The 22,041-nt window shown below is 38.4% G+C and overlaps 1 protein-coding gene across 1 annotated transcript in view; it reads right to left on the reverse strand.

Annotated features, from left to right (window-relative positions):
* Nucleotides 1-22,041, reverse strand: part of LOC135682783 (cubilin) — a 53,247-nt gene that overhangs the window by 1,815 nt on the left and 29,391 nt on the right. The window contains exons 12-42 of the mRNA XM_065197819.2: nt 21,699-22,040; nt 21,157-21,322; nt 19,884-20,059; nt 19,135-19,482; nt 18,570-18,735; nt 17,917-18,089; nt 16,793-17,143; nt 16,304-16,401; nt 15,752-15,992; nt 15,110-15,324; nt 14,544-14,691; nt 13,803-14,150; nt 13,011-13,358; nt 12,123-12,479; nt 11,638-11,822; nt 10,891-11,056; nt 10,565-10,734; nt 9,821-10,001; nt 8,759-8,942; nt 8,327-8,499; nt 7,345-7,701; nt 6,531-6,690; nt 6,066-6,244; nt 5,077-5,421; nt 4,543-4,893; nt 3,930-4,155; nt 3,285-3,406; nt 2,989-3,169; nt 2,382-2,551; nt 1,380-1,733; nt 387-571 (exon numbers count right to left, since the gene is read on the reverse strand). Coding sequence (XP_065053891.2) covers nt 387-571; nt 1,380-1,733; nt 2,382-2,551; nt 2,989-3,169; nt 3,285-3,406; nt 3,930-4,155; nt 4,543-4,893; nt 5,077-5,421; nt 6,066-6,244; nt 6,531-6,690; nt 7,345-7,701; nt 8,327-8,499; nt 8,759-8,942; nt 9,821-10,001; nt 10,565-10,734; nt 10,891-11,056; nt 11,638-11,822; nt 12,123-12,479; nt 13,011-13,358; nt 13,803-14,150; nt 14,544-14,691; nt 15,110-15,324; nt 15,752-15,992; nt 16,304-16,401; nt 16,793-17,143; nt 17,917-18,089; nt 18,570-18,735; nt 19,135-19,482; nt 19,884-20,059; nt 21,157-21,322; nt 21,699-22,040 — 7,166 coding nt within the window. The remainder of the gene's footprint in view (nt 1-386; nt 572-1,379; nt 1,734-2,381; nt 2,552-2,988; nt 3,170-3,284; nt 3,407-3,929; nt 4,156-4,542; nt 4,894-5,076; nt 5,422-6,065; nt 6,245-6,530; nt 6,691-7,344; nt 7,702-8,326; nt 8,500-8,758; nt 8,943-9,820; nt 10,002-10,564; nt 10,735-10,890; nt 11,057-11,637; nt 11,823-12,122; nt 12,480-13,010; nt 13,359-13,802; nt 14,151-14,543; nt 14,692-15,109; nt 15,325-15,751; nt 15,993-16,303; nt 16,402-16,792; nt 17,144-17,916; nt 18,090-18,569; nt 18,736-19,134; nt 19,483-19,883; nt 20,060-21,156; nt 21,323-21,698; nt 22,041) is intronic.

The following is a 22,041-nucleotide window of genomic DNA, read 5'->3' on the forward strand; positions in this document are numbered from 1 at the left end:
GCCCCGGAATTATACGCATTTGAAAATCTGAGCAAAATGATAATATTTATGAATTAAGGATGTATTTTTAAGAAAACGATCAACAGACTACTAAATATTAATTCAATGGCCAAAGAAATACCAAAAAACTTTCTGCTTATCAGATAATCTTTTTCAAGAAGTACTAGGAAAATTTAAATGAAATGGTGTCAACATGTGAATTGAGGGCTATAGGGATACATTAGTACACTATGGAATACATAAAAAACAAATCATAAGTATTTTGAAAAGCGAAACATGTACCAATCGGTTTTTATAGACAAAAATATACCGAAAAATCAATCTAGCCTTGCCTTGTATTACGTCATCAGTAAAAATCAAAATCGCCAAATCAAAGTAAGACATACCTCCACGTAATCTGTTGTGGAGCATGCGTTAGAATAGGGTAGATTAAAATCAGAGAACTTCAAGTGGACCCTCTTTCCAACACCAACAGTTATTTTCCACTGGCAGTTATAATTGTCATTGTATCCCACGGGGTAAAATGGACTTGTGATTGCTCCGAATTTGCTGTTCAAGTCTCCTCCACAATCTAGAGAACAAATAAATATTATATTTCCCTTAACAACAAATGGGCAATGATGATTATCTTGATGAGATTTCCGCAGTCTTCTTCAAGCCTCTTGGAAACGTAGTAGAGTTTTAGCAACTAGAACTCAGCTACCCGCTACTATCAAACATGAAAGCCAGAGGTGAGCGGGTAGAAGAGAAAGGGTAGAGGAGAACGGATAGAAGAGATAGGGTGGACGAGAGAGGGTGGGTGAGAGAAGGTAGAGGAAGGAAGGTAGAGAAGGGAAGGTAGAGGAGAGAAGGTAGAGGAGAAAGGTAATAGGACAGACTGCAGAGGAGAAAGGCCAATGCGAAGAGGCAAAATGAAAGAGGCCAGAAGAGAGAGAGACCAAATGAAACAGGGATACATTCGTTCAAAGCGAATATGATAAAATATATATATATAAAGTATATATATAAAGAGCTTTCAAAGTTCTCATTGTAAAGGATCAACAAGAACCTTTCTGTGAAGCACAATGCTGGCATTTGATCCATCATTGGTTGTAAAAGTTAATGCATGAGGTGAGACCACATAAATAAATGTACAATGAGGATAGCTTTTCCAGTTCCTTAGCTAAAGGTAAGTATTGAAATTTGCAAGTCGCCAAACTATGCAATGTCAAGAGACTACGTCAAATTGAAACTTGGTACATCATTAAAACTGTTTGCTGCAAAATGGGATTTTGGTTCACAAATATCGGCCTCCTTTCGCATATTAATAAAATCATTTGATTTATCAATGTATCGTTAAAATCAAAACAACATTGCATACAACAAATTTAAAATCGCACCTCTTGTAGACGATGTATAGGAAACAGCAAAACCGGCAGTTGTAATAGAAGGATCTGACTTGAATTTCATGTATAAATTATTACTGCTACTGACAATTGAGGGCGGTAGGACGTTTCCACACCATGTCCTGTTACCAACCAACGTTGCACTGTCACTGCTACCATCTCGTATCTCCAGATAGTCGTACTGGCATCTTGAATGAACCTCGATGTTAAATTCCCTGAAATACATCTGTATCTTGTTGCCTACGGGCACTGTGATCTTGTACACACATTCGATATCAACAGGGTGGAATGATGGGTAATTCGGTGATGTTATCATTCCATTGTTCGCCATAAATGTGCCACCGCAAGCTGAAAAAATAAAGTCATTCTAACCATGTTAATCGCTCACTTTGTCAAAACGATCAAATCAGCTGTATAAGAAGAACAAAAATCTTCTACATGGCCTTAATATTTTTTCTCTGCAGCATTGATTATATTCTAAGAGTTTTGCTTTTATAGTTCCATGCGGTCAAGGAACAATTGGATAATAATTTTTGTCATGAGAATATGCATTCGTTTCGTTAAATAACAGCAACAAGGTAATTTATGACTAAAATATCAACTAATACACTTTTGGTATATTTTATTTAACAGTTGTGAAATCAATTCACTCAATTCATAAAGCCTTGTCTTTGCTAAGAAAGAAGAAATGATATTTGCGATACCGAAAGGCGCGTTTAATGATGCAACCATAATAAATTGATTTAAGAGTTTTGTTAATTAGGCCATGTAAGTATAGCAAAAAATGACAAATGTTTGGAAAGATTCAAAAAAGAAGACAGAAAGGCACTGAATCACCAGAACGAAACTGGAAAAATTAGTAGGTTACCATTACACTTACTCCATAAGCCTCTGTTTCGCTACTGCCTTAGTTTTCTTCTGTTGTAGCGTCCGTCAAGTGAGACAGTAGCGAAACAGAGGCTCATGGAGAAGGTCTAGGTTACCATTGCTAATTACCTGCTTTTTGGTAAGAAACTGAAAATCCTTTAGCACTTGTTGATGCATTGAATATCACTCTTAATGCCGTGGTATCTCCTATAAACTGAGGTGGTCTTGTTGATCCGCAATAGAGGCGATTTCCTACTGACGAGCTTCCGTACGGTCCGTTTCGAACGAGGAGGTAGTTACTACAACAAGGACGGAGTTGAGTAAGCAAAGAGATACAAGCGTGTTAAATTTTAGGCCAACTTTTAAAAAGAAATATTTTTTTGATAAGGATATTGGGAGGGGGGATAATCATAACTTTGGTTCTGCTAGATTGAACAGTTATTCTTAGCAAGATACTGTTTTACGAGCTGAATATTGAAATAAAATATACACTTTTAGATCAGGAATGCAAGAATACAAAGCGATTTAAGAAATCATAGCTTTTGAAACCAAAACCTTTATTCGACAGAAACGGCTGCACAATTGATACTACCCAGTTGTGGCTCGAAATAGGTTAATCAGAACCGCTAGCACATGACTGTTGAGGTTGCCAAATCAGTACCACTTGCCTGTTGGGAATGAGAAAGTTAAATGACTGAAAAACCAAAAGATAAAAAAGGAATCTAGATTGGTTTACCTGCCACATTGACCGTTGACAGCAGCCGGCAGTTGGAAATCATTATATGTCAGCTGGATTTTGTAGCCAGAATCCGTTGTGATAAGCCATTCACAATAAGCAGGGGCTGGATAGTTGCTGGGGTAGCTTGGGCTGGTAAAGGTTTTTGCGGTCGTGTCGGCGGTTAGTCGTCCACCACAGCCTTAAAAAATACACAGTCCGCTGTTATGAGATTTTTCAATTATCAGTTGAATATGTCAATTATGGTTAAAATTTTGATGATGAAAGTAGTCATGTTAGCTAAAAGTGGCATTTACCTTGTACAAATTGGTAAGTAGCCGTGAAACCAGTTGAATTGATGCTTGAGTCTGTATGGAATCTTATGAACATCGAGGGCCCAGTGCTAGTAACGGTTCCTGGTCCATTGTTACCACAGTATCTACCGAGCAAAAAAGATCCATATTTAAAGGTTATATAGTGTTGCCGTGGAGGGGGGGGCTTTGGGATGCTCTGTCCCCTTGTTAAAATTCAGAGAGATCTTTGAGGAGGGGGGGGGGGGGGCTCAGCCCCTACATAACTAGTGAGTTCATTTTGGTTTGACGAATTCTCTGTTGGCAACCCTCTGTGATATAATAGATTTCTCATGATTGAGCAGTTTCTTATCAGTCTTTTTGTGTCATTGAATAGTTTAAATGATTCCTTGACACAACAGAGAGTCTTAAACACGATTGCAAGTATATTGGGCGTGGGCATGGGTGTGGTCCGTTGAATTTGCCTACAGCACAGCCCCCCTTCCTAACTATAAGTTCGGCACTCTTGAGTATAAACATTTATGATATAGAGTTATAGTGCTTTTTAAGTAAAGCTATTGAATCGACTGCGTATAATACACCTTAATATCAACTCCAATCAAGTGTGTATGGATGGGCTTTTGAGAGATATAAAGGTTGAGATTCAACTACCTTCGGTAGAGAGGCGAAGTTGGGTATCTTCCTTCTCTGATTTCTAAGAAATCGTGGCAAGTGTTCCCGGTTGGACTTTCAAGACTAAATGCTGTGAACGAGATTCTGATTTTCTGGCCAGCCGGAGCTCTTATGACCCAACCACAGACATCGTTATGTGGATACGCGTTGGGGTAATTTGGCGAGCTTATTGTTCCTGTTGTCGAATTCAAATCTCCACCACAGGCTAAAAGACAGAACTTTTTCTTTAAAATGCGACATGGAAGGTAAATGCTGTCTACAATGCAATGAACATTATTACATTGGAATACCGTAAGAAGGATCGCACTACACCGATGGAACCATTGTTTGAGAACCATAGCAACAAACGAGGTATCAATGGAAACAAAGGATTTTCAAAATTTTTGTATGACTGAATTCCTCTAAAAAACAGTAGCTACAGTACTGATACATTGTATGATAAGTACCCAAACCCATGATAAGTCTTTTTGCGAAATTTCCACTGTCATCGCGTGATCCAAATAGCAAGATAAAAAAGCAGCTGAGATTCATGTCTTGGCGTGTGCGAAATAAAGTTGAGAAGAGAGCGTATTAAAACCAAGTTTTAACATACCTGGTCCGGCATTGGTGTATCTCATTGAAAATCCATCAAAACTGATTGAATAATCGGTAACGAATGTCACATTCAGCGTATTGCCTGTGCTGATAAATGGGGGTGGCACAATTGAGCCGCAAAATCTACCCACAATTGGTGATCCGATACTATCGCCATCTCTAACTTCCAGATAGTCATATAGACAGCCAGCGGTATACTCTAGCCGGAAGCTCGTGAACTGAATACTAACGCGCTGTCCCACAGGGAATCGAATAAGCCAAGTGCATATCTCGTTATGATGGTAGCCTCCGCTTGTTTTTGGTGCCGCGCTGATCACTCCATTAGTATCGGTAATGATTCCTCCACACACTGAAATAATTATAACAACTTTTAGATTTGCAGCTTAAAATTAATCTTGACGAAAATGTAGAAAAATATCACACTTCTCTATTAGATTAAGAAATAATGGCCTTGGACTGCATAAAGGCCTACGGTTATCCATTGTTCAAGTATGGAACAAGGAGATGTAAGACATCTAGAGTGGAACTTCACCTGCTTCAAAAGCAGCACTGAATCCCGTGTATGAATTGGTGCTGCTATCAGAGTGGAACTTCATATACATCTGATTGGACATGGTCTGGATAGGCAGAGATGGTCCTCGGTTGCAGTATGTTCCAATTAGCGGTGTCACAGCAGTGGTGCCATTTCTGACTTGAACATAATCATCACAACCAGCAACACCAGGAGCTGGCAGTGAGAACTGTGAAAAGGTGAGCTTCAGGCGGTAGTGTGAAGTCACTTGGATTCCCCATTCACAGTCCTTGTTTGGAGGATATGCGTTTGGATACCTTGGTGATTCGATTACTCCGCTGCGGCTCAAGATGTTGCCACCACAGTCTGCAGAAGAAGCAGCAGAAATCATCAAAAATAATGAACAAATATACGAATAAATCCTCTTTAGAAAACAGTAATTACTGAAAAAGTACAGCAAGTGATGATGAGGAAACAGGAACAAATAACTCTAATGCACAACGACCATGACATTTGAAGCGAAATAAACAACTAAATTCTCTCGTTGATATGTGTATGCACTGTTCAATCGCAGAGAGATTTGAACGATTTCAGTAACATATCCTATAACGTTTGTTTATTACATTTTATTGCATTAAGGCCTAGATACTGCAACTGGCACAATTCAAAGAGGAACGATTGCAGAACGCAAATAAATTGGGTCAAATACTGTTTACAAACAGCTGAAGTCAATAACTTGAAGGCCTTCATTCGCTTAATTTTATTCTTTATAGAACAGTCATGTCTTAGTTGGAAGAGTTATGATAATACCCTTAAAGACTCATTGCTAACAAAGAGCCATTGCGCTACGCAAGCATCCCATAATGCATTTTTAGACTGTCTGAAATCAGTTTTGGTTAATCTATAGAAGTTTATTGCCATTGTTTGGACCGTCGCCACGCTCGCAAAGGCCTATTGTTAGCAATGAGTCTTTAACCAAATTAATAAAGCAGAATTTTTGAAACAATCACCTGTGGAGTAGGTAAGATTGAACCCTTGCAATGCAGTGTTCTGATCAGTTCGCATACGAAGGTACAAAGAGTTTCCTGAAGATTTGACAGGTGCGGGAACATTTTGACCGCAAAGCTTTTGTAAAAGGGTAGAGCTGCTGCTTCCGCCGTCCCGGATCTCTAGGTAGTCGTACTGGCACCTGAATGTAAAGATGAAAATCATACAATCGTCAAGTACCATTAATATATGTCCAGGCGCTGGAGCAATACACTGACAACCCACTAGGTCCAAGGTGCAACAAACGTTTACGCCTAGTATCAGAATAATAGACAAGAGAACCACAGCTAATTGTACTAACAGCAATAGATCTTTTCCTTCGGAATCTCAGTTGAGTAGCTTTCAAACATAAGTTTTAGTGAATCGAGACAAACTGAGACAACGAGATCTAATTGGAGTAATTTTATTGGCAAGGAGATTCTACTCACGTTGCTCCATTCTCCAGGTTGAACCCATTGAAGTAAAGAACAATTCTATCCGCTGATGGAACATTGATGATCCAAACACACTCAAGGTTGTGGAGATGGTTGTTTGGAAAGCCTGGACTGACAATCGTACCCTGCGGAGCATTCAACACGCCACCACAGCCTATTGAAAAAAATTGAGCTCAGATAAAAGAGACTACCTATTCCAAAAGAACTCAATATCGAAGCAACTTTAGAACTGATAAAGAGCTTTTCATAAAAGCAAATTCAACCATAAAAAGAAAAATAGAGATTTAGAATACAGCGATAGAATGGATATAAACTTTGAAGCCACGAGCATAAAATTCACCATTAAAATAATTGGGATGGACAATCTTAGCTCCTACAGTAAATCCAAACAAAGAGAAGCCTGTGTTTCTTTGAATAGGCAACCTTTACCCAGGAACGGCGCTTAGGCTGAGAAATATTAAAAGCTGTTAATATAGCAGGTATAATTAATGAATTTTAACTAAGGATAATTTGTACCTGTGCTTGACCTCAGAGGAGAATTAAATTGGAATGTTTTCATGTTAAATATTTTGGCTATTTCTCCTTCAAAAGCAAGAAGTAAACCATTGGAATAGGAACCCGTGGGGCCTGAAATGACCATAAGCACATTGACAATAAGAACTTAGAAGAACCTGACTCTCGAAAAGTTAGGTTAAATGTTCTGCTGGAGTAGAATGCATCCCATCGATGCATTAAGATCGACCAAACTATACAGAGCAAAGTAAGCACGACAAATAAATAGGATAAGGAAAGACGCCTTTTGAACTACCTTCTAATGTCTGGTTGTAGCGCAGCCTAAATCCACGTCCGTTTCCAGCGCTATCCGTTTTAAATGTAACCCTCATGATGTTGCTTGAGCTACGGTAGGAAGTCGGAGCCGGTAATGTCCTTGCGCAGTACTTGTGCAGCGAAGGAGACGTTGACACGGCTCCATTCTGCAGCTGAATGTAGTCTTTAGTACATTGCGAAGAAGGCTCGATGTCGATCTCAGTGTAGGTTGCAGTAACCTGGAAGCCGGTCGTGACCTGTATCAGCCAAATGCAGTTCAGATTGGGTGGGTAGGGTGATGGGTATGACGGTGACGTGATTTCTCCAGACGTTGCCACGGGAAGAATACCACCACATTCTAAATGGAGGTAAGCAAAGACACTCTGATTAAATGTTGCTAGAATTAGCAATATTGATACGAAATTCAAAACTTATTAATTGTTCCTGGTATTGAAACCCATGGGCTTTCTTGCATTAGGCTCCGATGTCAGCCCCTCCTCTTTAATATCTCTTGAGAAGAAACAAACAAACAATTCAATACAAAATTCATAAGAAAGAAATACATAAATAATTAAGTAAATGTACGCTATATACATTGACATAGAGAGAGAAAACAAATATCCACTGTGCTGTTAAAGACAATGATGGGAATCTCGGAGTTAGAGGCTTAGCGCCATCTATTTTCTGAACCCTAGTTAGTAAAACCCTGTACATATGTACAATAATCACTTGAACAGACCATATAATAGTAGATGTGAAAAACCAGTGACGCTTATTTGATTTAAAGGGCTATTCGTAACGCGTGAATGATGACGTCATATAGAACATTCGATATGCCTCCAAATGTGCAAAATCAGTCAAATCTGTTGCAAGACATTAAAGTTGTCTCGGCCTTGTTCATAAATCCTAGAACCAACAGCAAAGAGACTCGACGCAAAACCATTCTATTAAACTTCGCACCGACTTCGCTCAAATTTACTTACGTCCTTGGCCAGAGCCCGCGTTTGTCCACGAAGCTTTGAAACCACGGGAGGTCACGGACGAATCAGACCTGAATTTGATGTACAACGATCTGCCGAGGGATGTGTAATTAAAGCCTAAGCCAGTTGATCCACAGATCTTTCCAACTTGAGGGAAAGTGTTTGTGTTGCCATCCCTGAAAAAACAAAACGGAGTATGTATATATGTTTATTGCTCATAGAGCATAAGATGTTTGCAAAACATTATCCAACGTTCTTTACTCTGAAGAGTTTCGGGCGAAAAGTGCTTTTTAGAATGATTTGTTTCAGCTTTCTATGACATATAGAAGTCTTTGTTACCAGTCGGGTATTTCACTCGGTAGCAATATGTATGTGAAAGGACTTGAAAATTTTATTGCGTCAGCTGGGGAAAAATTGATACCAAAATATACTCACCTAATTTCAACAAAATCGTAGTTACAACTCGAGTGGTCTTCTATCAAGAAATCAGTGAAAATTATTGAAATACTTCCGCTTGGAACGGTGAGAACCCAAACGCATTCCACCCTTGTTGGGTAATTGCCGGGGTAGTTGGGGGTGGTTATGTTCCCTGCTTCAGCTATCAAGTTACCACCGCAGCCTGAAGGAGAAGAAAAGTAAAAATAAGTACAGTAAATGAAAATGGTTAATGAACAAAGATTTGTGAACTGAACTAGATGCCGTGATGGTGTTTGGGGTCGGGAGCTGAACATGCATGTTGCCGAATGATCGCATTAAGCCTTAACCTCAGAGTTGCAGCTTGGAGCTTTCCCGTACAATTATACGTAGAAAAAAACAAAGTTTTTATAGCCGTACGAAAATATATTAAAGAGATATAAATCCTGTCACAGTGTTAAGAACAGCTCCTTCGAAATTTTTATTTTAGTGCATTGTTTTTGATTAGTGACGCATCCTCAACAAACAATGCAGTAAATTTTTGTCAATGGCAAGAAAGGAATTTACTTTCTCTTGCCGGCATATCTCATAGACTCTAGCTGGAATATTTGCTACGAAAGTTTTAAAACATCATTATCGGTTACGACTTCTCTAAAACGACGCAAATTGTAGGACCTTTTTATTTTAACCTTTCCTTATGGCAGGAAAACTACCAGTGCTTTCAGAGTCTGAAAGTCTCAGATAAAATCAAGATTGAAATATCAAAACATAAAAATGGCTTTGGAAGAAGCAAACATTTGAGTATACTGAAGCTTTTCGTCTGACATTCTTCAGAGTATAAAAAGTCAGAACATAGATCGAAAACTCTACGCTAGGAAATATAGATACCCAGTTGTGGATCGAAATTGGCCAAGCAGAAACGCGAGCATATTGACTGATGAGGTTGCCCAGTCAATGTTTTGACGTTTTATACTCTGAAGAGTGTCAGACAAAAAGCTTTAGTATACTCAAATGTTTGCTATTTTCAAAGCCAATTTTTAGGTTTGCACCAACAAAAGATTGTTTTGATATCAAAATAGTTACCAGCAAGGTATGAGTTGTATGTAGCTGAGAATCCAGATAGCTGAGTAGAATCCGAGTTTGAAACGAATTTGACAAACATTTTTGTACCAGTGGAGTTAAGCAGCGCGGGGAGAGCACTACCGCAGTATCGGCCAATGAGAGGACTAGCTTCACTGTCGCCATTACGAACTTCAACGTAATCCTGTTTTAAAAAAGATATTTTTGTAAGATCTCAAATTTTACATTTTACAAATTACATTTGCTAACGTTGGATGCCAAAGTGCCCAGCTGCACTTGACTACGGTAATAAGAGTCAGGCTCGACCCATAATTTAGACTCTCGCCTCTTCTTAACTAATGGATACCTAACAGCAAAAATGGGTTGGATAGGGACAGCGGGGAAAGAATCCTTTCAGTTGGCTTAGGATAGTTGCTCTTCTTTACATGCACTTCACAGAAATATCAATTAAACGAATTAAACACGGGATCCAGAATGACTTCGACTTACTGTAATTTCTCTTTATCCTGTTTCTTTAACATCACTCATTTCAAAACTTATATTATAGTTCAGTTTATTTTTAGTGCTTTTTATAAGTCCATAATTTCTTGTTTGACGAAAAAACTCTGTCTTCCCCTTAAATATGGCTTCTGATTAGGAGCAATCTGGCAATATAAAATTATGATCTTCTTTACACACCGTTTTGATACCGTCCTGTTACGAGCAGGTATGATGTCAAATTTTACTATTTAAGCTAGATAAACTTACAGTATTGCAAGGAGCTCCTGTCTGCATGTTAAATGTGGTGAACCTCAGTTGAACAGAATGCAGTGCTCGTGCAGTAATAACCCAGGTGCAAACTCTTGAGCGCGGGTAGGCACGCGGGTAGTCGGGACTCGTAAATGTGCCAGTGTCTCCAGACAAACTTCCGCCACAAGCTGATTAGAGAAGAAAAGAAAAGATCGAGCAATTACATAATAGATTTCGGACATTTTCCAAGAATCACAAGAGAAAAATAGTTTGATCTTAAAATGCCTTCATTGCTAAAATTAGGCCTGCAACAGAAGCAAATCTGTAAGTGTCATCATTCTTACCAACGCCGACTGTTTGGTACACAGCTCTGAATCCATTACCGACCCCAGATGAATCAGATTTGAACCTTATAAGCACATTCCTTCCACTTGTAAGAATGGAAGATGGTAAAGTGTTTCCACATAGTTTGCTCAACAGGGGAGCACTTGTATTCATGCCGTCATGAATCTACGAAAGAAAACTACCAAAATCAGACATAACATGAATCACATGGAGGAATCAAGAGGGGGAAGGAGGGCTGATCGAATTATCAACCATGTTTACGTTTGACATCCAGACTGAGTCTATTTTTATGCGTGGAGTTCAATGGAAGAAATTGTGATTGGTGTTTATTAAAGTATGGAAAATCTGTCTCTATTTTATAAACAAGATAAAGCAAAATCCTTTAAATTCAAATGGCAATTAGAATATAAAACGACTAAAAGATTGAAGGAGTCGAATATGATAACATATACATAAAAGTACGAATAGATTGAACAAGAACCAACAAAGGCATTCAATCTTAGGTCTAAACTAGTCGGATTACACCTAAAATAGAAAAACAAGCCTGGGATTGATATTCTTAAACAGGTATTTACTTGAATTCATATTGTGACAAGGAAATACACACACGCGTCCAGATTTGCTGAAAATCAAGAAACTTTTAAGAAACATGGTCAGGCTAGACTAGGGCAGTTACTATTGGAAAGGCTTCGAAACCCTAGCTTCACTTGATTGCTGTGTTTCTCATATAAAAAATGTGCACTCACAGCAACAAAATCTGAAGTACACTGGGGAGGAGAAGAAGCAACACTGAGAACGTTGAAGTCCAACTGGATTCTCTTGTTTTCTGGGATCTGTATTGTGTATGAGCAATCCCTGTTGTTTGGATATGTACTTGGGAAACCAGGAGACGTAACTGTGCCACTTGCAGCGGTAAATGTCCTTCCGCAACCTGATTTGTAAACATGAGGTATTTTCAATGTTTGAAGTTACCAACATAAAAAAAATGAAATAGAAAGAACAGGAAAAATTACAAATTTAGGGTTGCTAAGTAAAATAGGAAACCTCAAATCGCTTTAAAATCTTAAGGTTTTTAAAAGTTGAACCAAACAAAAAACAAAAAATTGTGCTTGAACAGACATTTTTTCAAGCCAGAAAAGGCAAGAAATCTTCTTGTAAAATCCAGTAAGAGCAGAGGAACTATTGCAAATGCGTTTTGAATAAAAACTAGAAAAGATTATTTATTCCCGACCTATTTTCCAGGAAGCTGTAAAACCACGCCCAGTGACGGATGCATCCGATCTGATCTTAACGAACAATTGGTTCCCAGTTGAGATGTAGCGTGCCGGTGTTGGCACACTGCTGCCACAAAATTTACCCAACGAGTTGCTACCTAACGTGCCACCGTCTCTAAGCTCAACATAGTCCCACCTGCAACCGGCACCTGTCTCAATATCCAAGTCCACAAAGGTAAACAGGATGGTGTCTCCAGCCGGCACATTCAACACCCATGTACATTCTATATTAATTGGGTAATTCGTAGGGTAATTTGGCGAAGATAGGTTTCCTATTGCCAGAGGATCTGAAATACTGAGTTGCCCTCCACAGCCTGGCAAAAAAAAGTTTATTAATGATCAGTACGAAGTTTTAACAACAAAAGTGATAAGTAGAAAAAAGTTTAAGTAGAAAATAAAAAGAACACCTTTTTATCTCCAAACAGAAACAAATTTGTAGAAAATAGCTTAAATTTAAGAATCCTGAGCATTAAGGCTACGGGGCATAATCTGGCTTTAATTCTAAAGCAACATTGAAATCAAGCCAGATTCTCTCGGTCTCTGGGGATTTGGATATATTGTGTATGAGCAATTCTCGTTGTTTTGATAAGTACTTGGGAAACCCGGTTTCATCACCTTGTACCGGGAAAGGATGCTGGAATACTACAAAATTTAGCCTTAAAAATTGGGGAATGGCTAGCCTGCTTTCTATAGAGCACTTTATCGAAGGTAGTACGACAATGAATTCGTCACTTGCCTTATAAAAGTTCTAGCTTATAAGCTTCTTAGTTACGAAGGCAGTACAGAAGCTGTTCTTCAACTTCAACAACTTCAACAACAACTTCAACTTCAAGGCAGAACCTTACCTTGAACGAACTGGGTATAGTTTACCATGAATCCGGATGACTGGGTTGTTCCATCAGTTACAAACTGCACAGAAACTCTGTTACTGCTAGTTACAATTGGAGATGGTGTAGTAGAACCACAGTAACGGCCTATAATGGGCGAATCTGCAGCTAGACCATTTCTCACGAGTATGTAATCCTTTGTACAGCCTGTGCTTCCTTCGATAGCAAATTGGGTGAATGTCAGTCTGATCTTTGTACCGCTTGTTACGGTTACCTGCCATGTACAGTTCTGGTTCGGTAAGTACTGTCCGCCCGTAGTCGGAGGTTTAATAATTCCAGTTGTTGCTGTTAGCGTTCCACCACAAGCTGCAGAATAAATGAGTGAGTTTTGAGTTCGTCGCTCCAGAATTTATCGATAAGACCAAGGTAGAGCAGGTTTGAAAAGATATTGACTACAGTGTACGTAGTTATCGGTCTAGATACGATGATCTCCATCTGGAGAAAGTTTAGACAGCTCCCGTTAAGTGGTGTTAAAAAACAAACGAATCATTTTGTCCTACATAACTGTGAGCGACTTTGAATAAGAGATTAAGGAAAGTGCTACCAGACATAACACCAACACTGGACATGGGATTACGATTCTTAACACTTGTAAGGACCCTTCTATATAGCTCAATGCCCCAGTCGTTCGACATTTGATTGAAAACCTTTTAAATACTATGCCAAAATCATATTTTCATTAAGGAAGCTATTCTTCGCAATACCTACATGGTTAGTATCACAAAAATGTAATACAAAATGATCACTTACTCATTTGATAACTGGCGCGGAATCCTCTTGTTACAATTGAATAATCACTAACAAATTGGACGTACAAGGAGCTTGTTAAAGTATGAACTGTAAACGAGGATCTTATCCCACAGAATCTGCCTAAACTTGGAGCTGAAGACGTAGCTCCGTCCCTCAGCTGGACATAGTCAGCATTGCATGATCCAAATCCAGATTCAAGGGCGAAGTCCGTGAAGTTCATGAGGATTGTATGTCCATTGACAGCATTGATGACGTAAGTGCATGTGACACTGATAGGGTAATTCTGTGGGTAATTTGGGGTACTTATGTACTGTAGAGTGTTTGACGCGGCAAAAATTCCTCCACAGCCTGCAACGAAGAAACAAACCATCAATTATCAACCTCAGTGCCAAGTTTTTGCATGAATAAGTCCTTTGTGCTGAGGTCCTCCTTCAACACATAAACTGGTAAAGCAAGAAGGCCCTAACATTTAAAGAAAGGGATTCGAACACTTAGGCCATTACTGGGTTATAGGAAACGTCATTGTGAGGACGGGGGGGGGGGGCGGTCGCGTTTTTCTAAAATAACGGAATATCTGCCGAAATAGAGGGTGTGGTGACTTTCTGGCAATAGAAAGAGTTTTTTCTTGGATATGTATCAATTCTTCATGAGCTAAATTTCAAAGCTTCATTTCTCATAACTTCAACAGGATATATCATAACAGTCTAAGAGGAATAGAATGAAAGAGTCCTTATTCCTTACCTGGCAACGGTGTTGTCGGTGCACCAGCATCAAAGTAGAGCCGGAATCCTCTGCCAGTTGTTGAAAAGTCCGATTTAAATTTCAAGAATAACGAGTTTGAAGTCGAGCTAAAGGCAGCAGGATTCTGGGTTCCGCAGTACTTTCCGAGCTAACAAAAATACAAAATAAGATCGCTATAATACATCTAGGGTAATCGGTACAGCTTATAACTATGACTCAGTCTTACAAAAACAGAAGCATTTTCTGCACATATCAAAGAGTCTGTTCTGCTCAATGTAATTGGAGAACGAAACTTTAAGTGATCGCCAGAAGGTAGAATATTCAACCTAATGTTTTGATTAAATCGCTGTCCTCTGTTATAGATAGATCCTGGTGAATAAAGTGGCAGCTTCTTTACTGCGAAAACAAAAAGGACACGCAGTAGCCTTGCATATTTGGAGCATTCTAGTTTTCTAGTAGATGTTGTCTTAAATTCACTGCCGATACAGAATTCCAACAATTTGTTACAGATAGGTATTTTCATTGAAATACACCTAAATGTAGTTAGTTAAATGACATGAACATACCAAAGTTGATGTTGCAAGATTCCCGTCACGAGCCTCGAAAAAATCGTAGTTACAACTGGAATGATCTTCAAGGTCAAAATCAGTGAAACGAACACTGATTCTTCGTCCAGCAGGAACTGTGACCGTCCATCTGCATTCTTTACTATTTGGATAAGAGGCAGGCCATCGGGGCGAGGCAATATATCCCTGAGTGTATGTTATAGTGTTGACGCAGACTGAAAGGTAACATTATATCTATGAGAAGCTGTCCACGGTAGATTTTGTAATTAAGAAAAGCTGGTAGCAAAACAAGTAGCATTGGATGATTAAACAAGAATCAAGAATTTTTGGATGCATCAATTGATTATTACAAAACTGAAACACATCCTTTTTTGCAAATTAATTAACTGGCATTCTGAGGTGCAAAATCTAATAAATCGAATTATGAATAAAGCATATTCAAACTGATGATTCACTTTAACAGAAACACATACGAAAAAAAAACTGAAAAAGGGTACAGAGAAATGGAGACATAATGTATTATATTAAATAGGGTCTTAATCTGATACTCCCCGGACTATAAAACACCGGACAATGACCAAAATGGCATTATCAAAACCTATCAATCAATTTTTTAATAAATGGTTATTGAGGACAACATACCTGCACCAAATGTTGCTTGGAAGCCAGGGCTTCCGCTGGCTGCGTTGTGGTAAAACCTGACATATAAGTTTTCACGAGTTGAATATGCATTCGGCGGCAGCGAACTGCCGCAGTACCGGCCGATTAGATTGGAAGAAGCAAGAGGGCCATCGCGGACTTCTAAATACGCATCCGAACAAGAAGAAGACTGCTGGATGTTAAACGTTGTGAACCTGAGGTCGATAATGCTGCCTGGTGCAACCTGATAGAAATAAAATTCAGTTGATGCAGAGTTAAGTCAAACTCCAGTAATAAAAGAAGAATTAGAAATTGCTTACTCAGGTAATGATCCAATACTATTTATATTATTAAATGTCAACAAAACGCCAGGTACCATACCACGGCTGCAACGAACATTCAGTTGACCACGATTTATACTACAGCCGAACTTTAACAGATCAACTTAAGAGATAATAGTAGCATCTGGTAACAAAAACAAAATAATGTTTGATTTGCAATTATTTGCCTATATCTAACATATTTTAAGAAATATATCCATGGTTTTGAACATACCTGTATCTTCCAAAGACAGTCAGCTGTTGCTGGTGTGCTGGCTGGATAGCTTGGACTTGCGAAGGAGCCATTAAGGGCGGTAAATGTTCCCCCACAAGCTAAACGTGTAGAAAAAGCTTAATAGAGCTGTGATAAGATAGAACAATACCTAAAATTTGAAATTTACAAATTGATTTCCAGTCAATGCACATACCCAATACGAGACATTTTTCGTGCTCCTTATTCCCATTTGTCCTAAGGGTTTTTGAACTCTTCCCCTACAATACCTTCCTAGAACTCCTTATAATCAGATATTAAATATTATTTAAGCCAAATACATTTCTTTGAGGAAATTAAGTGAAATGTTAGATAATAATTGGTTGATATCTAACTAATCAACTCAAGACGTCTGCTTACGGTTTATATTTAAACTTATAGCTTTTAACCAATCTTTCGTTAGTTAAGGACTCATGGGTCTCAAGGCTGAAGTTTTTAAGCACAAATCTATACCTGAAGTTGCAGTTGTATATGTGGCTCTGAACCCAGTTCCGCTTGATGAGGTGTCAGATAAGAATCGCACGTATAATGAGTTGCCGAATGACGTCACCGTGTTAGGCAAGTTTGTTCCACAGTATCTTCCCGCCAGCGACGAGTTACTGTTATCCCCTTGTCGAACTTCGACAAAATCGTAACGGCAAGATGAATGTGATTCAATATCGAAATTCGTAAAAGTGAAAGTAATCTGGCGACCAGGCGTTCCTCGTAACAGCCAAATGCATTCGGTATTGTGAGGATAATTTCGTGGGTAATTCGGCGATGTTATTACGCCGGGAATATCTGCGTTCACCGTGCCACCACATCCTTGATGTAGAAATAAGGCAATACGATTAGTTAGTAGGCATCTAAATCTCAAAAATTTCTACAATGCACTGCAAAGAGTCTTGCCTTGATCCTTTTGAAAAATTTTAAGGATACAATGCGAAGATTCTCTCTGCTCAAACCTTGGATCAACAGGTTCAATCTACGGCAGCTCAATAACACCCAATAATTTTGGTCACTCAAAGCTAGATATTCAAAGTTAAATTTATTATGGTAAGGCTTTCCAAACATTTTTGACGTTTTACTGTATCAATATGAACTAAATTAAGGTGATGAACAAAATTCTTAATATTTGTTCTTGAAACTGGTTGTTGAAAAAGTGCAGAAAGATTCTAGAATAAAAATGTGGATTACATTAAAATATCTACAAAAAATGTTGCTTCAAGGATATTTTGCCGCAAAATATTATTACCGAAAGAGGAAACATAGAATACATAGGTGTTTTTCGTCCAAGAATCCTTAAAGCATCAACGCCAGATAAAGTCTGACAAACAACGTAAGCGATAATTTAAGAAGTAGATCCTCTTACTTCAGCTCATGAATTGGTTAAATACACCAATTCGGAAAATGCTAAAAGCTTATCTGGTTCACCATCTGAGCCCCTGGGATTGCCCCTCTTTATGAGCTTTCCTTGACTATAGCTCGTGCAACTAACAAATATTATTAATGCAATTGTGTGTACTTTGTAGCCCGATCACTGAACTCGAATTTAGCAACATACTCTAATGCTTGAAAACTAGACTGTGTCAGAGTACCTGTTTTATAGTAGGCCCTGAAGCCTTTCCTTGTCACTGAGGCATCCGATCGGAACTTGACAATCATAACATTGCCCGTTGATTGCGTGAAACCAGGGCTGGTCGTCCCACACCCTCTTGCTAGCTCTGTTGCATTTGCTCCATACCCGTCAGTAATTTGAATGTAATCAAAGCTTTAAAAAATAAGCATAAGCAAAATAGTAAACCAGCAAAGTTATGACACAGTCAACTGGAAAGAAATTAACTCTGATAAAATATCAACCCGAAATCAATCATAAACCCTTATCAAACCAAACTTAAAGAAACGAAACTTGCCATTCTTTCTAAACTATATTGTTTCTCTTAAACCAGATAAAATAAAGTTTGAAGATGCATAAAATTTACGTTCATTTAGCAATTATTTTTCAAAAGATCAGCAAGCATTATTCAATAATGAATTAAATTGTCACAATGAAGTATAATTCGTCTTACAGAAAGTAACAACTACTTTCAAATGAAGCTGGAAGAGACACGAAACGAAAGGATAAGATGCTGTAGAATAAAATGATTGTCCGTGTGCTGTATTTTGTACTGATGTTGGTCGATGTTCAACATTTTTACTTCATTTTTACGTCAGGTAATACGGCTTGTAAAGAGCGTAAAATTCAAAATACCTGCAAGAGCTGTGCGCTTCCATTTCGAAATCGGTGAAGTTGATCTGCACGTTGTGACCAGTTTGTACGGTGATGACCCAGACACACTGGGTGTTCACTGGGTAGTTTTGAGGATAGTTTGGTGAATAGATGTACCCATTTGAAAAGGTGAGAAAGCCTCCACAACCTAAAGGTATCGGCATAAAAATTCAATTCGCAATTGATGAGGTAACTATATTAAAACAACTCAAATGTCAACACGAGAGCATGTCAAATGTAAAGTGAAAATTTGCATTGGTCATATCATTTTATTGCAAACTTTATATTTTAATTCATTTTTTATTTACTATGAGAAATTTATTTATTCACTAAAGCAATTTTTATTGACAATTACTCTTCATGTGAATAAAAAATTACAGTTGGCTGTGTCTCCCAAAATGGCACATTGCAATCTGGCTAATTTCTGTCAAGGCCAAGTAGGATTTTCTTCATGCTTTTTCAATTAGACCTAAATACAAGTCTGTATCTTGCGATTTTGCATTCGAAGACTAAAACAACAAAAACATACGAGGAATAGCAATCATACCTCCACTGACACTTGTATAACGTGTGCTAAAACCTCTTCCAGTATTGGAGCTATCAGATCTAAAAACAATAAGAACTTCGTTGGAAGATGACGTCAGACTTGCTGGAGCATGGCGACTGCAGTAGTTTCCAAGAAGTGGGGCTGTCTCGTCCGGACCATTGTAAATTTTGACAAAGTCGTAGTTGCATGTTTGATGCGTCTCGACGTCTATTTCGCTGAAATTAAGCTGCACCCTAAATCCACTGGCCACCCTGATTCTGGATTTGCAAATTCGGTTAATCGGATAGTTGTTTGGATAGTTTGGTGACGTCACTGTTCCATTTGATGCGGTGTATACACCACTGCAACCTTGGAAAGTAAAAAATGGAAACTGACGCAAAAACACTTTTCTTCCGTAGCCGCTTAAACACAAACCCCCCTTTCATAGATATCTGATCACAAAACATTTTTAGACATCTATCTTGGTACGTGATAAAGTGCCTGAAACAACCTTTACGGCTATTAGCGATTAGCAACCAAGTTCTGGCGCAATCAAATGAAACGTCTACATAGGCATACAACTAGCAATCAGGTACGAGGGATTGCTTTTGTCGCTATTAACCCACAAGACTAGTTATCACGTACGAGGGATTGCTTTTGTCGCTATCAACCCAAAAGACTCAGAAATATAAAAATATAAAGATTTCAAATAGGCCTGACTGAGAATGCGCTCATATAAATGATACAGAATTTTGAATGTAAGGTATTACCGATTATTTCATAGTTCGCAGAGAATCCCCTATAATTGAGTGATGAGTCAGATCTAAACATCATAAAGAGGCTTGAAACAGTTGATCTGACACTGAATGAAGACTGAACACCACAATATTTGCCAATCATGGGAGCACTTGCAGAGGAGCCATTGTAGACACTGACATAATCATGCCTATTAAGAGATGGAAGATTCATTAAAATGAGATTAAAAGAAACTATCAAAACTTGTTTTGATTTAATCCAAATAATACCCAACAAGAATACTTTAAAGGATCGAAATAACGCTTAAGAAAAACAAGGTGATGTCAGTGGTGAGCTTTTTGGAAAAGCTACACAAGCAGGGACAATGGGAGCCTTGAACACGATCAAATTCTATGCTTAAAATTTGCATACCGCAAAAGAAAATGATTGAAAGTTGAAGTCGTTTTAACAAACTTGATTGAATTTAGTTAGATATAACTTTGTAACTGTACAGACTTAATCCATGCTGGAAAACCAGCGAATATCAGGCAATACAAATAACCTGGTTGCAGGATTCTCGAAGGGCAGGCAACAAAAATCAAACCTCATACCAACCATGCATTCTAAACTCTTATCAAAAACCTACAAATTATCATCCTTTTCATGTGTGATGAAATTATAAGACTTATTTCTACGATAAGCGAAATAGCTGCAAAATTATAATTTGATTTTTAAATGGCTTTGAAAAAAGCAAACATTGGAGAAAACTAAAGCTTTTCGTCTGAGACATTCTTCAGAGTTGTAAACGTCAGAAAATAGATCGTAAACTCTACGCTAGAAAATATATACCCAGTTGTGAATCGAAATAGGCCAATCAGAAATGCGAGCACGTGACTGTTGAAGTTACCCAATCAGTGCCGCTTGCCTATTGAGAATGTTACCAATGGAGTCCTAAGGTGAAAACGAACTCCTTTTGTCTACACAATAGCGGTTTTTTCGTGCTTATGTAGATAGATTCCAAAACTGCTAGATGTAACGAGAATCGGGCTTTATCAATAATCCGAGACATGTCGCCATAATAGTTTTTTGTACAATCTGGGTTTTTCAGCAAATGCTGCCCAATAGCAGAATCGCAGGTTTTTGTTGGAAGATAGAATAAAATGTTCCGTCTAGTATTAGAAACAAAACTCATCCCCAAAGAGAACAGCCACCTCGGTCTTGCAGGTCTAGAAGTACAACTAAAGCCTGCGATTCTACTATCGGACTTGGAATTGAATTGCAAATTTTGATAGAAAAAAGTTCTCTTACTGGCATGTTGAAGACGTTTCTGTTCGGAAATATGTAAAGTTGACTTGGATAACATCGCCGACATTTCCAAGGACTGTGTAGTTACACGATCGTCTGTTCGGATAGTTGTTTGGATAATTTGGTGACGTAATAACTCCAGTGAGGTCTCTATACACCCCTCCACAACCTGCAGAAATAGAAACATTATCAAAATATGATATCTAAAAACTAATTAAGAGAGAAAGAAGATATTTTGAGTCAAGGGGGGTATAGCAAAAACGTAACGAAGATACATTGAGGGCTCATTCAAATGAAATGGTATTTGACAGACATACCAAGGATGCTAGCAATATTAAATAAACATGCAAAGATAGGAAGGAAATGAGAAATTGCGATTTTTCATCTTTCTCGCTATGCTACACACTTACAGATATTTAAGATGTTCTTCTCATGTCTCCAGAGCAAATTACTTTCTTTCGTATACTTTCGGGGTTCAAAAACAAGATTTTAGTCTATAATAAAGCTGGCTAGGTAAGAAATTTGTTCAACATTTCATGCCTTACCTGATGTATAGCGTAGTTCGAATCCACGCCCACTGATGGACGCATCCGAAGTGAAGACAACATACAAAACATTATTGGTCGTCTTGAATAAGGTAGAAGGTCTTGCACTTCCACACAGTCTCGTTATCAAAGCAGCAGAACTGTTAGTTCCATCACGCAGAGCGACGTTGTCGTATCTACAGGCCGTGCTTGTCTCGATTTGAAGATCGGTAACGTTGACACTGATTATGTTGCCAACAGCAACATTGATCACCCAAACGCAGGTTGCACGATGTCGGTAGGGTTGTGGGTAGTTGGGTGATCGAATAAATCCAGAAGATGAATACAACATGCCACCGCATAC

Source organism: Rhopilema esculentum, chromosome 16 (assembly GCF_057945365.1).
Source record: "Rhopilema esculentum isolate cy_ngs chromosome 16, ASM5794536v1, whole genome shotgun sequence".
In the NCBI taxonomy this organism is placed as follows: domain Eukaryota; kingdom Metazoa; phylum Cnidaria; class Scyphozoa; order Rhizostomeae; family Rhizostomatidae; genus Rhopilema; species Rhopilema esculentum.